At 39.2% G+C, this 20559-nt stretch overlaps 1 protein-coding gene across 3 annotated transcripts in view; it reads left to right on the plus strand.

The window, feature by feature from the left end:
* Positions 1-20335, plus strand: part of LOC128779662 (uncharacterized) — a 53595-nt gene extending 33260 nt beyond the window's left edge. For 2 of the 3 annotated variants that reach the window (XR_011650711.1, XM_053915166.2), the window contains 2 exons: positions 16131-16272; positions 17535-20335. Coding sequence is in view for 2 of the 3 variants with exons in the window: in XM_053915166.2 (XP_053771141.1) it covers positions 16266-16272; positions 17535-18358 (831 nt within the window). In the remaining variant the exon portion in view is untranslated. The remainder of the gene's footprint in view (positions 1-16130; positions 16273-17534) is intronic. The other variant, XM_071220128.1, reaches the window with a different exon arrangement.
* The last annotated feature ends 224 nt before the right edge of the window (positions 20336-20559 follow it).

Here is a 20559-nt window from a genome sequence, read left to right on the forward strand (position 1 = left end):
GAATGACGAAACAAGAACTTGGAAAAATGAGGAGAGGCTTAGGAACCTCCAGGACGCCTTGAAACGTTCCAACATCCGAATTATAGGGGTGCCAGAAGGAAAAGAGGAAGAACAAAAAATGGAAAACTTATTTGAACAAATAATGGAGAACTTCCCCGATCTGGCAAAGGAAATAGACTTCCGGGAAGTCCAGGAAGCTCAGAGAGTCCCAAAGAAGCTGGACCCAAGGAGGAACACAACAAGGCACATCATAATTACATCACCCAAGATTAAACGCAGGGATCTACACCCAAGATTACTGTATCCAGCAAAGCTATCACTTAGAATGGAAGGGAAGATAAAGTGCTTCTCAGATAAGGTCAAGTTAAAGAAGCTCATCATCACCAAGCCCTTATTATATGAAATGTTAAAGGGAGTTACCTAAGAAAAAGAAGATCAAAAATATGAACAGTAAAAATGACAGCAAACTCACAGTTATTAACGACCACACATAAAACAAAAATGAGGGCAAACTAGGCAAACAACTAGAACATGAGAGTTGTCAATAAGGGAGTGGGAGGGGGAGAGGCGGGTAAAGGTACAGAGAATAAGTAGCATAGATGATAGGTGGAAAATAGACAGGGGGAGGGTAAAAATAGTGTAGGAAATGTAGAAGCCAAAGAACTTATAAGTATGACCCATGGACATGAACTATGGGGGGGGAGTGTGGGAGGGAGGGCGGTGGGCAGGATGGAGTGGAGTGGGGGGGTAATGGGACAACTGTAATAGCATAATCAATAAATATATTTTAAAAAATAAAATAAATGCAAACTATGGAAATTAAAAAAAAAAAAAAAACTGAAGAAGGGGGAGGAGTCCTAAGGTCATTTGACAAGGCCAATTACCCTGAAACCCAAACCAGACAAAGACACTACAAACTTGGAAATAATATGCCCGTATTTCTGATAAACATGCAGTGAAAATGAGGACAACTGTAATTGAACAACAATAATAAACATGAAATAAACATGCAGTCAAACCCCAGTTGAATGTCTCCTATGTTGAAAAATTTGTTTCACAACCAAGCTTTTCACGGAAAGAAGTATCTTGATTGTCAAACAAAACTTTGGTTCTCAGCCCAACAACCCTTTCATACTGATACATGTATGATCAGTCACTGTCTCTCAGGTGGCAAAGGATATTTGTTTTTTAAACAAATCATTTCTTGAACAGCCTTCTGGAATGAATTAAGTTTGAGGATCAAGGTTCAGCTGTGGATGCAAAAGTCCTCAACAAAATAGTAGCAATATAAATTTAGATTAAAAAGATCATACACCATGATTAAGTGGGATTTATTCCTGGGATGCAAAGTTGATTTAACATACATAAATCAATTAAAATGATACACCACACAAACACAAAGAATATAAATCATATGATCATAGATGCTGAAAAACATTTGATAAACTACAACATTTATTTATGGTGTACATTATCAGTAAAGTGGGAATAATGGAAACATACCTCAGTATAACCTAAGCCATATATGATACATGCAGCTAACATAATACTCAATGGTGAAAAGCTGAAATCTTAAAAATTATGAGCAAAACAGTTATGTCCACTTTCATCACTTTCAGTCAACATTCTAGTCACAGAAACCAGGCAACAAAAAGAAACAAGAGGCATCCAAATTGGAAAAGAAGAAATAAAGCTGTTGTTATGTTCAGATGATATATTATATATTGAAAACACTACAGAATTCATCAAGAACATTAGAACTATAAATAAATTCAATAAAGTAGCAGGATATATAGTGATATTCTGAAATCAGTCACATATTTATACACCAATAATGAACTATCAGAAAACTAAGAAAACAATTACATCTACAACTGCATCAAAGAAAGAAAATACCTAGGAGTAAATTTAATCAAAGATATAATATTCCTGTATTTAGCAAAATATAATAATTGCAGAAAGAAATTGAAGAGGAAACAAAGTAAATGGAAGCACATACTGTGTTCGTGAATAAGAATTAACATTGTTAAAAAGTTCATACTGTGCAAGGCAATCTACATATTTAATGCAATCCTATCAAAATACCAATGGCATTTTTTACAGAACTAGCATAATCTAAAAATTTGTATTAAACCACAGAAGACTAAATGGCCACTGCAATCTTTAGAAAGAACAAAGTTGGCATTATAATACTTCATGATATCAAACTATGCTATAAAATATAGTAATTAAAACAGCATGGTACTGGCATAAAAATAGACATATAGAAAAATGGAACATAAGAAGAGCCCAGAAGTCAACCTATATTTATATGGTCAATTAAACCATGACAAAGGAAGCAAGAATATAGAATGGAGTTAAGACAGCCTTTTCAGTAAATATTGTGAAAATGGGACAGAATCCAACAAAAAATAACTGGACTACTTTCTTATCACATATTCAAAAATGAACTCTAAATGGATTAAGGACTTAAATGAAAGACACAAAACTATAAAACTCCTAGAAGAAAATATGAAGTAAACTTGTGGACATCATTATTAGTTATAGATTTTCATGATATATCTTCAGGAAGGGTAACAAAAGAAAATAAACAAGTAGAACTATATCAAACTAAAGTTTTGCACAGTGAAGAAAACCATCAACAAAAGAAAGACATCCCATTGAATCTCAGAACTTACCAGTGATACATATGATAAAGTGATTAATATCCAAAATATATAAGGAACTCATGTAACAATACAAAAAAAACAATTCAATTAAAAAATAGGCAGAGGTATTGAACATACATATCCCCAAGAAGGAGATACAGATGGCCAGTAAACATATGAAAAGATGTTCAACGTCACTAATCATCAGGGAAGTAGAAATGACAATAAGATATCAACTCACACTTGCCAGCATGGCTATCGTTAATAAAACCACAAACAAGTGTTGGTGAGGATGTGGAGAAAAGAGAATCCTTACGCACTGTTGTTGGGATTGTAAATTGGTGTACCCCTATGGAAAATAGTATGGAGATTTCTCAAAAAAATTGAAGTAGAACTACAATATGACCCAGCAATTTCACTTCTGGGTATTTATTTGAAGAAATCCAAAACACTATTTAAAAATGCATGCCTATATTTATTGCAGTATTATTTTTAATAGCAAGATAGGGAATCAGCCCAAGTTTACAGTGATATATGAATGGATAAAAAGGAGTATTACATATATACAATGTAATATTACATGGCTAGGAAAAAGTTAAATCTTGACATTTGTGACAAGATAAACTTACAGGGTATATAAATACCATATGATTTTACTTGTATATGAAGTACAAGATGCAAAATAAATGAACAAATAAAACAGAAACATTCTCAGATACAAACCATTTGATGGTGATCAGACTGGAGGGGGGGGTTAGGATGTAGATGAAAACTGAAATGGGTTAAAAATTATAAATTGGCAGTTATAAAAGTGGTCACAAAATGTAGAATACATCATAGAGAATATAGTCAATAATACTGTAGTAACTATAGTGTCAGATGGAATAAACTTAGTAAGGTAAACACAACACATTTTAATGGAGGAGGAGTAAAATTGGAAGTTATTTTTTAATGGATATACAGTTTCTGTTTTGCAGATGGGTGGTGGTGATGCTTCCACAATGTAAATGTCCTTAATACCAATAAACTGTGTACTCAAAAATTGGTTAAAAATGCCCTCACTGGTGTGGCTCAGTGGGTTGAACAAACTGAAAGGTCACCATTTCAATTCCCAGTCAGGGCATATACCTGGGTTGTGGACATGTGAGTGGCAACTGCTGATGTTTCTCTCACACATCAGTGATTCTCTCTCTCCTTCCCTCCCCCTCTCTCTAAAAACAAATAAAAACTTATTAAAAATTGGTTAAAGATGTCAGCAGCATGTCCACATGAGAGCACCATCAAGTCTCTTCCCTTGAAGTTGCAAGTTAAACAGCCATAATTTAACAAAGGACTTCCTTCTGAACACACCAGTATGCCTGAGATATCTGTATATTCATACTACTAAAGGTTGGCATATCTGAGCAAACAGTGGAGACAAATCAAGTGCAGTCTAATGCTCCCTTTGGGATGTGATAGCAGTAAAGGGTCTGAATGCACCCCCACTAGGCCAAGGGGAGGGGCAGAGGCAGTAATTGAGCCAGGGTGGCTGCACACATTGAGGCAGACCCAGATTAAGGGGTAAAGAAGTGGTGCAAAATGTTGCATCATTCTATTGCCAGCCAGCACCCAACACAGGATTCTGCAGATGTGGAAACCCAGCCATCCTACCAGGCTATAAAAACCTCACTCAGCAATTGCAAAAGGTCTGAAAAAAAATTTCCAGCCTAAGTGGTCTGTACAGATTGCATCTAAACCCATAAGGAATAGCAAGAGCCATGGATGTACAAACATACTTCTACCTGTCCACCCTTCATGGCACCGCCTGGTAGAGGCATCTGGGCCAACTCAGAGTGGCTCTGCTAGTGGCTTCTGGCTACAAGAATGTGGCACTGGGAACATGCAGGCAAGTAGACCATAGTCTGCTACTTCTAAACCACTGGAGTGGTGCCCCACCATTGAGGCCACCAGGCTGTAAATAGGATGACCACCTTCTCGGGAAAGACAGAGGATTTTCCATGGTTGAGGTGACACCACCACACAGAGATCCTGACACCCCAGCAGTGCAGGCAAGAGAAAATAAAAACTTGTGCTTCAGCACCACCTACTGGGAAAACAAATAAAAAAAGAGGCCTCTACTTATGAACTTGTTAAATACCTAAGGGTCAGACTCTTTCAAAAAAAATTTATTCTCTTTTTTGGTGTTGAATTTTATAAGTACTTTATAAATTTTGGATATTAACCCAGTGTGGTGATTTAAGGGAGAATGGGGGGAGGGGGTAGGTAAAAGAGTGTATAAGGGGAATAAATGGTAATGGAAAATAATACAATAAAAGGATAAAAACTTAAAAAATTAAAACAAAAAAAATGTTTTCGTTCTCATAAATGCCTATGTGGAGATATAATCCATCAAAATGAAAAACCAAGGTAAGAAGGGAGTTCAGAAAGAAAATTAAAAATCTTCAGAAAATAAACTTAAAGACATGAAAGACTATGATTAAAACAACAAAGAATTCAAAATTGCAGTTCTGGACAAACAAGGTACAAGAAAATTCAGAAAAGCAATTCAAGAAGCTCAGAAATAAAATGAATAAAAATATACTTTACCAAAGAGATTAGACTATGAAAAAGAACCAAACAAATTTTGGAGTTTAAGACCACTGCATGTGAGATGAAGAATAAACTAGCAAGCTTGGGTAATAGAGCAGACCAGATGGAAGAAAGAATTAGTGATAATGAAAATGGAAATCTAGAAATGACTTGAGTGGAAGAGTAACAACAACAACAAAAAAAAACCCCGCAGAACTTAAGAGCTCTGACCATATTAGAAAGAACAATATAAAAATAATAGGTTTACAAGAGGAGAAGAGTCTGAGAAGGGAACAGAGAAACAATTCAAACATAAAATGAGTAATTTATAAGCCGATGGGAAAAACTGGATCCTCATCCAAGAAGCTAACAGAACACCTAACTATCTTAGTCCAAAAAAGCCTTGTCCAGGACCTCATTGCACGATGGTAATATATCTGACTTCAAAAAATCCTTCTCCAAAACACATATTAAAATAGTCAAAAAGTAATGCCAAAGAATTTTCAATACATCCAGGGAAAAGAAGACAGCAATCTGTGAAGAAAATCCCATTACATTATTATCGGATTTTTCAGTAGAAACCCAACAGGCTAGGAGAGAGTGAAATCAAATATTCAAATTATTGAAGGAGAGAAATCACTAGCCAAGAATAGTACATCCAGAAAAGTTGTCCTTTAGATATGAAGGAGTAATAAATGTTTTTCTAAACATACAGAGGCTGAGAAAATTTATCATCATAAGAGCTGCATTACAAAAAGTTTTAAAGGTGCTCTTCTACCTGAAGAAAAAGACAAATGAATACAAAACTGTGAGTAAGATGAGTAACAGATAGAAGCAGGAAATTCCAAACCTTGTTTAGAATAGAGAATTATACCCTTAAATATAACATAAAGGTTGAAGGAGGTAAAAAAGAATTTTAAAACACCTACTGCAATTTGGAGATGAATGCACAGCATAAAAAGGAATAACTTGTGGCAACAAAAAGATAAAGGAGAATAAAAAACAACAGACCCTGAAGAGGTGAATGGAAGTAGATGCAATCAGAAGGAAATGGACTACTGTATATATGAAACTTCTGTTTGCATTAACCTAATGGTAACTACACAAATAAAATCTAGAACTCAGACACATAACACAAAGACAAGGAAATTGTAAAACAAAACAAAACAAAACAAACCCCCCCCAAAAGTTATACCACCAAACTGAAACAACAAATACACAAGAAAAGCAACAATGGAGACACAGAGCTATCAGAAAACAAAAGATAAAATAGCTACAGATAATCCTCATACATCAATAATCACCCTAAATATGAGTACTAAACTCACCAATAAGAAGACAGTAGCAGGATGCATTTTAAAAAAACCCAACTATATGCTACCTTCAGGAGACACATGTGCAGCTGTGAAGACAAACCTAGACTCAAAGTGACAGGGTAAAAAATATTCCAAGCAAGTGGCATCTAGGGGAAAGTCAGTGTAGCACAACTTTTACCAGAAAAAATAAATTTCAAAATAGGAAAGGTAACAGGACTAAAAATATTGATATTTTTACTGATAAAAGGTACAATACACCCAAAAGGCATTAACAGTTATTAATATATATGTACCCAACCTAGGAGCACCAAAATATATAAAACAATGGCTTATTAAACTTTAGGGAGAAACTGACAAACACAATTATATAGAAGATCTAAATATTCCATTGACATCAATGGATAGATCATTAATACTGAAATTCAATAAATAAATATTGGCCTTAAATGACACATTAGACCAAGTGGACATAATCGATATTGACAAAGTTTTTGATCCCAGAACACTAGAATATGCAATCTTTTCTAGTGCAAATGGAACATTCTCAATAATAGACTATACATTGAGGCACAAAACTTGACTCCAGAAATGTAAGAAGACAAATTATCAATGGAAAGGGACTGGGCTCAGCCATGATCAGTATGGCTCAGTTGATTGAGTGTCTTCCACGGAAGCAAAAGGTTGCTGGTCCCAGTTGAGGCACATGCCTGGGTGACAGGTTCGTTCCCCAGTCAGGGAGTGTTTGAGAGGCAAACAGTTGATGTTCCTCACATCATTATTTCTCTCTCTCTCCCTCACTTCTCCCACTCTAAAAATAAATAAAATCTTGTAAAAAATAGAAAAGAGACTGGGCTCAAAGTGGGTCTGCCTTGGGCCAGTCTGTAGTGTATATTTTCTTTACTTCATGTATGAGTCCAGCTGATTTTAAGAATAGGTTTATTAAAGCTAGAAACAGTGAAACTAAGGAAGACCTTAGTGTAGAAACAGCAACAGGAGAGATTCTAGGCAGTGCTCTGCATTGGCTCCCTAGATACGTTATAGAAAACAAGTGAACTAAAGCAGGGCTGCTGTTAGCTCACTGGAAAGTCAGAGAAAAAGGGAGCCTTGGAGACAAAATCAGTGGGATAGCTATTGCTACCCACTGCTCTTCTGTTTGTAAGTCTCTTTAAGACCCTTAGATTTTAGAAGAAAGTAAAAAATTGATGCTTGAAAAGAGGCATGAGTGTACCCCTGAGAGAACCCATGCCAGCATCCCTTGTCGTGAGGCTTTCTATCTCTCTATTGCAGGTGAGAATCTTAGGGGAGGTTTTTAGCAGAATATTCATCGGCTTTCCAGATGCATTTTAAAAATGTTAATGTGCCAAAATATGCATGTAAGGGAGTATAAAGCTTCACTGCTTTACTTTTATCTTGGGGTATATATGGCTGTAGTAACGTTTCTGTTACTTATCCTCCTGACTTTATTCATCCTTGGGTTTGGCTGGCACAAATGGCATTAATTGGATCTATGTCCTCTATCTCCCTTACCAGGTTGATTTAAACTATTTATTCTCTAAGTGTCCTTGGTTAGGGAAGATAAGGTCTTGTGATTCTTTAGCTGGCTGTAAATCGATCAAATTGTTTGGTCTTGTTTAATTATCTTCTCTTAGTTTCCTCAGTGCACTTGCCAAGGAATTATCTGATCTTCTTACTATCCTGCCTCAAAATCATACCAAGCATATTTTCTGACCACCATGCATTGAAATTGAAAATCAACTGTAAAATAAAGTGGGAATGACCACAAATATGTGGAGAATAAACTACATGCTACTAAACAATGAGTGGGTCAAAGAAGAATTAAGAGATCAAAAGATACATAGAAAGAAATGAGAATGACATTATGACAAATCAAAATTTGAGGGATACAACAAAAGCAATAATAAGAGGAAAGTTTATATCATTGCAGGCCTGCCACAATAAACAGAAAAAATCTCAAATAAACAACCTAACTTTTTATCTGAAAAACTAAATAAAGAAAAAGAATAAACAAAGCCCAAAGTTAGTAGAAGGAAGGAAAAAAGTAAAATTTAGAACAAAATTCAATGAAGTAGAGAAGAATAGGACAACAGAAAACATAATGAAATAAGAGTGGTTCTCTGATAAAATTAATGAAATAGACAAACCTCTGGCTAGACTCACTAAGAAAAAAAAAGAAAAACTCGAATAAATAAAGTTAGAAATGAAAAAATTTACAACAGACACGAGAGACATACAAAGAACTATACAAGAATACTATTAGAGTCTATACACCATCAAATTGGATAACCTAGAAAAACATGGACAAGTTTTAAGAAATATATAACCTTCCTAGACTGAATCCAGTTCTCCCATAAAAATTGAAAAATCTAAATTGATTGATGAACAGTAAGAACATTGAAACATCAAAAATCTTTTGAAAAGTAAAAGTCCAGTACCAGATGACTTCATTAGGGAATTCTACCAAACATTCAAAAAAGGTTTAATATCTGTCCTACTTTAACTCTGTAATTGAATAAGAGGCAATAATTTCTAACTCATTTTATGAAGAGACATTATCTTGATACCAAAACTTGACAAAGACAACACAGAGTACAGACCAATATATCTGATCAATGTAGATACAAAAATCCTAAACAAAATATTAGGAAACTGAATACAACTATATGTTAAAGAGATAATACATTACAATTAAGTGGGGCTTATTCCAGAGGTATAAGGATGGTTTAAAATATGCAAATTAATCAATGTGATACACCACATTAAAGAATAAAAGATAAAAATCATATCATTATATCAGTAGATGAAGAAAAAGCATTTGGCAAGATAACATTTATTTATGATTAAAACAGTCAATAAAATGGGTATAGAAGGAAAGTACCTCAACATAATGAAGACCATCTGTGAGAAACCTTAAGCTAATATCATATTCAGTGATGAAAAATTAAAGACTTTCCTCTAAGATCAGGAAAAAAATGCCCATTCTCACACTTATTAAACATAGTACTGAAAGTCCTAGCCAGAGCAATCAGGCAGGAGAAACAAATAAAAGGCATCTATATTAATAATGAAGAAGTAAAACTGTCACTTTTTGCAGATGGCCTTATTCTTTATGTAAAAAATCTTAAAGACTCTACCAAGGAAACAATTAGAAACAAAATAAATATACAAAAATCCATTGCATTCTTATATATGAACAATGAAATCTCAGAAAAGAAAAAAATTATATGCAATAAGAACAAAAGAAATAAAATACATATGGATAAAGTTAACAAACAATGTGATGGACCTAGAAACATAAACTAAGATGTTATTGAGAGAAATTGAAGAAGACAAAGAAATGAAAAGCTATTTGATGCTCATGCATTGGAAGAATCAACATAGTTATAATGGCTTTGTTACCTAAAGCAATATACAGATGTAATGCAATGTCCATCAAAATTCCAATGGCATTTATGAAAGACATAGAAAAAAAAACTTTAGTCTGTCCAAGATGGAGGTGTAGGTAGACACACTGTGCCTCCTTGCACAACCAAAAGATAGATAACAAATTTAAAAACAAAAAAACAACTAGAATTGACAAAAAATCAAAATGTATGGAAGTCCAACAACCAGGGAGTTAAAGCAGAAACATTCATCCAGACTAGTAGGAGGGGTGGAGACAGGCAGCTGGGTGGAGAGGACTCGCTGCAAGGCAGCGGCTGGAGAACCAGCTGGCGGACCCAGTGAGGTCATGGCTGGCGGACTTGGGGGTCCCACATTTGTGTGCAGATAAACTGAGAGGAACAACTGGGGAGTGAGACAGACGCACAACCCAGGGTTCCAGTACCAGGAAATAAAGCCTGAAAGCCTCTGACGGAAAACACCTGTGGGGGCTGAGGGAGCAGCAAGAGAAACTCCCAGCCTCACAGGAGAGTTCGTTGGAGAGACCCGCAGGTCCTAGAATGCACGCAAATCCACCCACCCAGGAACCAGCACCAGAAGGGCCCAATTTGATTGTGGGTAGCAGAGGAAATGACTGAAAACCAGTGGAGAGTGGAGCAAGCGGCACTCTTCCCTCTTGGACCCCTCTCCCACATACAGCATCACAACTCAACAAAGCGGGTTTCCCCGCCCTGGTGAACACCTAAGGCTCCTCCCCTTACTACATAACAGGCGCGCCAAGACAAAACTATGGCCCAGAAGAAAGAACAGATCAAAGCTCCAGAAAAAATACAACTAAGAGACAAAGACATAGCCAACCTATCAAATGCAGTTCAAAACAATGGTTATCGGGATGTTCCAGGAACTCACTAGGTACTTCAACAGCATAAAAAAGACACAGGCAGCAATGAATGTCGCATCATGTGAAATCACAATCATGTGAAAAGAAAAATCTACGGGGAACCAACAGTGATGGGAAGGAAACCAGGACTCAAATCAACGATTTGGAGCAGAAGGAAGAAAAAAAAACATTCAACCAGAACAGAATGAAGAAACAAGAATTCAAAAAAAATGACGGAGGCTTAGGAACCTCCAGGACATCTTTAAACGTTCTGACATCTGAATCATATGGGTGCCAGAAGGAGAAAAGAAAGAGCAAGAAATTGAAAAAGTATTTGAACAAATAATGAAGGAGAACTTCCCCAATCTGGCAAAGGACATAGACTTTCAGGGAGTCCAAGAAGCTCAGAGAGTCTCAAAGAAGTTGGACCCAAGGAGGAACACACCAAGGCACATCATAATTGCATTAGCCAAGATTAAAGATAAGGAGAGAATCTTAAAAGCAGTAAGAGAAAAGGAGACAGTTACCTACAAAGGAGTTCCTATAATACTATCAGCTGATTTCTCAAAAGAAACCTTGCAGGCAAGAAGGGGCTGGCAAGAAGTATATCCAAGTCATGAAAGGCAAGGACCTACCTACAACATTCTCTATCCAGCAAAGCTATCATTTAGAATAGAAGGGCAGATAAAGTGCTTCTCAGATAAGGTCAAGTTAGGGGAGTTCATCATCACCCAGCCCTTATTATATGAAATGTTAAAGGGACTTATCTAAGAAAAAGAATATAAAAAATATGAACAGTAAAAGACAACAAACTCCCAGCCATTAACAGCTGACCCTAAAAACAAAAACAAACTAAGCAAACAACTAGAACAGGAAGAGAGTCACAGAAATGGAGATCATATGGAGGGTTACCAGTGGGGGAGTGGGAGGGAGAGAGAAGGGGAAAAGGTACAGAGAATAAGTAGCATAAATGGTGGGTGGAAAATAGACAGGGGGAGGTTAAGAATAATATAGGAAATGTAGAAGCCAAAGAACTTATATATACAACCCATGGACATGAACTAAACGGGGTGAATGAGGGTGGGAGGGTGTGTGCTGTGCGGAGAGCAATAAAGGGGTGGAGATCGGACAACTGTAATAGCATAATCAATAAACTATATTTTGAAAAAATAAAAAAATCTTTAAAATTTGTATGGAACCACAAAAGACTCATAATAGCCAAAGCAATTCTTAGAAAAAAGTACAAATCTGGAGGCTTCCTGAATTCAGATTATACCACATCCTGAGTTCAAATTATACTACAAAAATACAATTATCTAAACATTATGACATTGGCAGAAAAACAGACACACAGACCAGTAGATAAAACTTATATGTATATAGGCAATTAATTTTTGGCATAGAATCAAAAACATACAATGGAGAAAAGAGACCCTCTTTTATAAATGGTGCTGGGAAAATTGGAAAGCCACTTGCAAAAGAATAAAACTAGACTGCTATATACAAAAATTAATTTAAAATTGGTCAAAGACCTGAAACAACAAAATCCATAGAAAAAAAACATAAGTACTAAGTTTATAAATCTTGGTCTCAGAAAAGATTTTATGAATTTGATCCCAATGGCAAAAGAAGTGGAAGCAAAAATAAATGAATGGTACTACATCAAACTAAAAAGCTTCTGTACATTAAAAAAAAAACACAGTGATTTTTGAAAAGACCACCGACCTAATAAGAGAACATACCTCAGCAAATGATATTTCTGACAAAGGATTAATATATCTAAAAAATATATATATATATAAAACTCATACAGAGGTTCCAGTCATGATGGAAGTGTAGGTAGATATGCCTCACCTCCTCTCACAACCAAAAGAATGAAACAGCCAATTTAAAAACAAAAAACTCCCAATACCCTTTGTTGAAGAGGCTATTTTTACTCCATTTTATGCTTCTGCCCCCTTTGTTGAATATTAATTGACCATAGAAACTTGGGTTTATTTCTGGGCTCTATTCTGTTCCATTGGTCTGTCTGTTCTTATACTTTATAAGAACATGTTTTATACTGTGTCTCTGTTCTTAAAGTACCATACTTTCTTTATTACAGAGGCCTTGTAATACAGTTTTATATCAGGTATTGTGATCCCTCCTACTTTTTTCTTCTTTCTCAACCTAAGTGCCCATCAGTAAATGAGTGGATCAAAAAACTGTGGTACATTTACACAATAGAAAGCAGGAGCTCCTACCCTTCACGGCAGCATGGATGGAACTGGAGAGTATTATGATAAGTGAAATTAGCCAGGCGGTGAAAGACAAATACCATAGGATCTCACCTTTGAGTGGAACCTAATCAACAAAACAAACAAGCAAGCAAAATACAACCAGAGACATTGAAATAAAGAACAATCTGACAGAAACCAGAGAGGAAGCGGGAGGGGGGTAATAGGGGAAAGCCCTTCTAGGAACATGTATAAAGGACACATGGACAAAGCCAAAAGGGGTAGGTTCGAGGGTGGAGGCAGGAATGGGTGGGGCGGGGGTCATGGTGGGGTGCAAATTGAGACAACTATACTTGAACAACAATAAAAAAAAGAATTGTATAGGAAATAGAGAAGCCAAAGAACTTATATGTACAATCCATGGACATGAACTAAAGCGGGGGGATACCAGTGGGTGGAGAAAAAAGGGGAGAAAAAGCTGGGACAAGTGGAATAGCATGATCAATAAAATGTATTTAAAAATAAAAAATCTGATGGGTCATTATTGGTGTATAAAAATACAATTAATTTCTGGACATTTATTTCATATCTTGCTATTTACTGTATTTGTTAATTAGTTCCAGTAGTTTTTTGGTGACATTTTTTATGGTTCTTTATATACAGTATCATGTCATCTGCAAATAATAACATATTTACTTATTCCTTTCAAATTTGGATGCCTTTTACTTCTTTCTGTCTGATTCTGTGACTAGATCTTCCAGGACTATGTTGAGTGAGAGTGGTGAAATTGGCCATATCTGTATTGTTCCTGATCATAAGGGAAATACTTTTAGTTTTTCCTCAGTGAGTATAATATTAGGGTTTGTCATATATGGTCTTTATTATGTTGAAATATATTAGTTCCCTTTATTCTCATTTTGCTGAGGGTTTGTATTATAAATGGGTGCTGGATTTTGTCTGTAGACAAATAGATACAGAAAAGCTTTTTCTGTATCTATTGATATAATAATATTTTTTTGAGCTACAGTGGCAAGGTTTGTTAAAGAAAAAAGTGGAAAGTACACTCTCAGAGAGAGAGAGAGAGAGAGAGAGAGGATACAGGCTAGAGAGAGCAGCTGCCCTGAGGTCTTTGTGTGACCTTTCTTCTATTTCTTTGGGTTGCAAAAGAGCAACTCTCTTTCAAACCATTTAACCTGTCTCCTGAATTTTCCTGGGCTTGTGCTTATGCCCTCTCTTTTTTATGGTTATCGTTCTGGTTCACCATTTTGGCATCTACTGTCCATGCACTAGTAAAAGGAATTCCCTGTTCTCCATTTCTATCCCCTCCCTTGTCTCAGGGTGTTTGTGGTCTCTTTTTTCTTCCCAACCTGTTAAGTTGGTGAAACAATGTTGATTACTCCCTGGGGTGACTGCAAAAGCTATTTACCTGTTTTGTTCTGTTCACTCCCTCCTCTCTTGTTAATATCTAACTAACTGCCTACCTAACATTTCCTCCTTCAAGAATTCTAAGCTCTTGAAATCTTATAATGGTAAATGAATGGAGGTCTCATCTTCTATAGCTTTTGCTTGCTGTCAAGGGCCTTAGCTCCTGCCTATCCCTGGGCCCAGCGATTCTTGGTATCTGACAAAGGAAGAAGGAAGCCAAGAGAGGAGGGTAACCTTTATGGGGAGGGAGAAGAGTGTTGATATTTAGGTGAAGAGTTGGGATTAATTTGTTGTTCTCCTTGGAAGACAGCATATGTAATATCCAGAAAATGGCGCTGTTAAACAAGTTGGTATCCTCATTGTAGGGACATCTGTAGATTGACAGCTTCTACATGGGAGGATACTAATTTTATGTAGATGTTATGGATGCAAGGCTCAAAGATTAGGAATAATATAATGGTAGGAAAATGGCCGAAAAATCAAAGGATTTAATTGACTATATGGGTAGGGATCTGTAGTATTTGACCATCCTCTTGGAGTAGCTTGGTCCTGTCTTTGAGATTTTTTAAACGTCTTCCTCTATTATTGGCTTACAGATTGGTTTACATAGAAGCAGCCTTCTTCCTGGACTAGGGCACATGTTTTTCCTTGGGCAGATGAGGCTGTCAGTTTTGGAGAACAGTTGGGAGCTGTCCTGCCTGATTTCAGGGACTGTAGCCTCATTTATGGACAATAAGGGTCCCAGGGCTAGAGCTGAGTGAAAAGGCCTTGGGGACATGAGCCACTAAGGAGACAGAACATTTCCTCCTGGAAGGAGCACAGCCCCTGCCTCCCTCATTTCTCCCCTGCTTGGCCTGGGTGGATGACTGGTTAGCCAATGATGGGTAAGACCCCTCAAAAGGGGAGGTGCAACCTAAGACAGGCACAGTGGCAATGCGCCATTAGGGAAGGACTTAGGATTCATCAGAGAAGGGGCAGAAAGACTCTCACGCCTTGGCTTTGTCATAGCCTGAGTCCTCAGTCTTTCTGTAAAAGTCTTCTAATCTCTTGGCTGCTTTGCTCTCCCGCCTGACAGCCTGGGAACTATGCCAGAGGCAGCCTCAACCTTATACTGGAACAGATGGCTCCCTTGGGTGAATCTGGCCAGAGAAAGAATATACATTGTTTCCTTTGAGACTTGCTCTGTCAGGTTGCTATGAAACAGACACTTGAGCTAAAGCCAACCCTGATCATAGACAATCCCTGTATTTCTCCAACTACTATCTGTAACTGATGTCAGTTTTTCATGACTGTAGCTTTTTGGACATTGATTGATGAGCGTTATGTACATACTATATATCTGTGTGTGAGCTGAACTCAATAAAAATGCAGGAAAGGAAATGTTTAGGACCTTTCTCCTCTAAGAGACTGGTCACCTTTCCTCCTCCAAGCAGATCATGTCTCAGTAGATTTATTCTCATCTGCAATGTCCCCCAGGGAGCTCTGCAGGCAGAGACTCCCCCCACCCCTGCCAGCCCACACACACACACAGAGAACTACTACTGCTAGGGAATTAAATTAGGAATTAAGAGTGTCTAAAGTTTTAGTTACATCTTTGAAAATTGTCCAAGTTCCTTAGACCATCTCTCAGAGACTAGGTGGGAGTTAATTAAGTCACCTATTCCTTTCCCCACTACAGAAGTGACTCCAAGAGCAGCCAAAAGCAGAAGGTGATCGATCACTTCTGAAGAGCTATGTCAGTAATGCTGGTCTAAAAGAGATACATCTGGGAGAAGATGGCTTAAGGTGCAAAGCCCTTTCCACCCAGGTGTGAATGATTGGTAAGTAGTTACCACATAGGAAGAAAATTCCCATCTTGGGATGTAGGCTAGGTTGTAAGGTCGGGTAAAGATGTCAGTTACCTCATTTGATCCAACATGGGCAATTCCTCCATAACCTCCCTTTGCTGTGCATTTTGTGGACCCTAGTGCTATAGCAGGAGGACACTCATGTCAGGTGGGTTGTTTACTTTCTCCTGATATTTCCCAGAATAAGGTGTTTCAAGAGGATTGCCAAAAGAATGTGTAAAAGTGGTGATTATTGTTTTAAGAGAAAGTCTTTTGCTTATTGTGTAGGTATAGTCATAAAAGAAAGTATTGCTCCAAGTAGGTTGTCAACAACAAAATTGGAAAATTGTGACAAAATCAGGAGCATTATTTTTGGTACTGTGGAGCCATAATTTTCTAGGACTGGTCAGGATAGGTTTCTTAGTATCAAAGAAAATTCAGCCATATTTTTTTAAAACAGAGGATGAAGGGTGGATCTGTGTCTCTTTAGAATATCAAGGAACACAGGTCCTTCTTAATACTACCTGTCAGGATGGGCGGGGTAGGACAAAATGGCAGCCGAACTACAACCCGGAAAAGACGGCTGATGTCAAATCAGGAGACCCAAACGGCGGGCTTTGCCAAGACAGATATCCGTATGGCAACCTAAGCCTGAAGAGAACCACCAATGATAGATTGCCACTTTGTTCAAAGAGACCAATCCCTAGCCCCCACGAAGAGAGCCAACCAGAATTTGGTGCATAAAACCCCTCCATATTCCCTGCTTGGGTGTGACTTCCGCAGCCCTGCTCTGAGGACTGGAGAACCTCGCCTGGATGTGCAAACCCCAATAAAGCTCTATACTGCCTAATTTTGTGCAGCCTACTCTCCCCAGGAGTACTCCACCCTCCTCCGGCAGAGCAGGCACCCAGGAAATGAGGGGTGGATCTTCCTCAAAGGGAAAATAGCCCTACCCCAAGAACAGGCCACTACACTTCTCTCTGAAATACACCAATCTCTACCTATTGGTCCAAAAGCTCTGCTGAAGTTTCTAGACTCCTTGTTTACTCATCCTACTCTTTCCCAAACTATCAAGGAGGTACATTCTAAATGTGCTATCTGCTCCAAGACATCTGCCCAGGGGAGAATGAAGCCTCAAGTCCCGGGCCATCAACTACGTGAACACCTCCCAGGACAGTATTGGCAGGTCAACTTCACACACATGCCTCCCCATAAAAAATTCCGCTACCTTTTAACTTCTGTTGACACATTTTCAGGTTGGATTGAAGCCCACCCCACGACAAGAGAAACAGCGGATACAGTAGCTGACTTCCTCCTCAACCACATTATCCCACGGTTTAGACTGCCCTCCTCTATCCAGTCGGACAATGGCCCGGGCTTCACCTCCCAAATCATCCAGCAAGTCTCTACCTCCCTTGGCATCACCTGGAAGCTGCAGATTCCTTATCATCCTCAGTCTTCTGGTAAAGTAGAATGGGCTAACGGCATCTTAAAAACCCACCTAACCAAACTTACCCTAGTAACTAGAAATTCCTGGCCCTCTTTGCTCCCTCTGTCCCTCACTCGAATACTGGCAGCCCCACGAGAGCCAACAGGACTTAGCCCCTTTGAACTTCTGTACAGCCGCCCTTTCCTAATTAACCATAGCCTGCCCGTACATACTCCCGCTCTGGCATCCTATCTGCCCTATCTCTCCTTCTTCCAGCATCTTCCCCATGAACACGCTGACAGGGTTCTTCCCCCAGTAGCGGGGTGTCTGGAAACAGGCCCGGCCACTCTCCTACAGCCTGGGGATCAGATATTACTCAAAGAGCTCCAACCCGGACCACTCCAGCCCAAGTGGACAGGCCCCCATACTGTTATTCTAACCACCCCCACAGCAGCAAAATTATTAGGTCAGTTAGCGTGGGTCCACTTCTCCCACCTTAAACCGGCTCCTGCCTCAGAAAATTGGTCAGCGCAACTCACAGGAGACACCCGAGTCCGCTTTACTCGAACACCGGGTTCCCCCAATGAAGTCTCTACAGATCCTCCTTCTCCTCGTTCTTGTTCGCCTATGCCTGTCAAAGACCCATCCTAGACTACAACAGAGATATATCTGGAAATTCTTTGCTCGTGAGACATACATCTCAAATGGGACATCTGTTTCCCATCCTGTTACTTCAGCCACATGCCCTGCCTCAGGGTGTTCCACACCAGTCACCCTAGTCGCACTAAAATCTCAGTTTAGGGGATTGGATGGATGGATGGCTCCATACGGGTGGCATGCCCTCTGCCTCCTTTATGAACAAACGGAGGAGAGATGCAGACAACTGTCAGATATCTACGGGGTGTGCCCCTGTTACTCTTGTAAATACCAGGAGTGGAGCACCCTCCAACCATGGCGGTTTACCATCCCTGATCCATGGGATGGCAGGTGGGAGAAAGGGGTAAAAGGTAAACTGTACCAAAGCCTTGCCTATTCATACCCTCAGAGCACCCTAGAAATATACCGAACCCTAGTTCCGGTACCAATTAACAAAACGGTGCTGGCTGACACTATCCTAGACCAGAAACAATTCCTTCAGATACTAATCCAACAAAACAAACAACAGGCCACTCCCTTCTCTTGGTTATCCCTTATCAATCAAGGTATCCAAATATTCAATATCACTAATATTGGTAATATTAGTAACTGTTTTCTCTGCACTTATCTGGACCAATCACCAATTGCCGCCATTCCTATATCAACTCCTTTCAATGTCACAAACTCTGTAACACCTTTTCTCCTAAAAGATGTGCCTCTCTTTCAAAACCTAATGGACAGTCCCCAAGTATGTTATACTACTGCAAGCACCTCCTCCTGCAACTGGACTGTGCAGGTATCGGGAACCACCACCAGTCCCCCAGGTACATTTTTCTGGTGCAATGGAACGCTGCTGTGGACCATCAGCTCCTCCTCTGCCTTTCCCTGCTTCCAGACCGCGCTGACCCCACAGCTTAGGCATTACGGAGAATGAGAGCTCAGAGATAAACTAACCAGGCATAGAGAAAAACAAGCTGTCTTCCTGCCCATACTAGTAGGCCTGACTTTCACCACAACCCTGGCAGCAGCTGGAATAGGCGGCGCTGGGTTAGCATACAGTCTCCAAACCACTCATCAACTACTGGCTGAGTTGGAGCAGGCCCTTGATGCCTCTGCCACCTCCCTGGCATCCTTGCAAAGACAGATAACTTCAGTAGCCCAGGCTGCCCTCCAGAACCACAGACCCCTAGACCTACTAACGGCAGAAGAAAGGGGGAACATGCCTCTTTCTGCAGGAACAGTGCTGCTTCTATGTGAATGAAAGTGGTGTAGTGGAAGAGAATATTAATACCCTACAAAACCTCAGGGACAAATTACACCAAGACCCAGACACTCTAGAAGCAATAACCCCATGGTGGCATTCCCTACTCTTTACCACCCTGATCCTGGTCCTAGGGCCAGTCATAATAATCTGCATACTATTAATGCTTGGCCCCTGTTTCCTGAGATTCCTACAGGAAAGAATCCACAAAGCCTCCCGGGTTACCTTCAACCAGATGTTGCTTCAGGCCCGAACCTACTCGCCCCCCCTTGCCGAACCAGAAACAGCTGACCTCTAGCCCCTCCACTCTACGCCCCCGGACAGCAGGAAGTAGCCAGAACTTGTAGGTAAGCCAACCTGGTCCCTTATCGAACACAGCGCCCCTTATCCTATCAAAGATGTCGGAATGTCAGGATGGGCAGGGTACGACAAAATGGCAGCCGAACTACAACCCGGAAAAGACAGCAGGTGTCAAATCAGGAGACCGAATTGGCGGGCTTTGCCAAGACGGAGATCCGCATGGCAACCTGAGCCTGAAGAGAACCACCAATGATACATTGACGCTTTGTTCAAAGAGACCAATCCCTAGCCCCCAGGAAGAGAGCCAACCAGAATTTGGTGCATAAAACCCCGCCATATTCCCTGCTTCTGCAGGACTTCCTCGGCCTGCTCCGTGGACCGGAGAACCTCGCCTGGGTGTGCAAACCCCAATAAAGCTCTGTACTGCCTAATTTTGTGGTTGATTGGCATTTCTTCCTCGGTGGAGCCTAAGAAAACCTTTCACTGCCTAGACTGGACCCTAAAGGGTTTCATTCAACTTCACACATATTGGGAAATGTTGTTCTTGGGGATCTGGACTCTGGAGAAGATAAGGGTATTGTTAGGGGTATGTAAGTGGGGTGGGGTAATTTATCTAATTCAATTGTTACCAGTTGATAGGAGAATTTAGTACACT

Source organism: Desmodus rotundus, chromosome 12, assembly GCF_022682495.2.
Source record: "Desmodus rotundus isolate HL8 chromosome 12, HLdesRot8A.1, whole genome shotgun sequence".
Classification (NCBI taxonomy): Eukaryota; Metazoa; Chordata; class Mammalia; order Chiroptera; family Phyllostomidae; genus Desmodus; species Desmodus rotundus.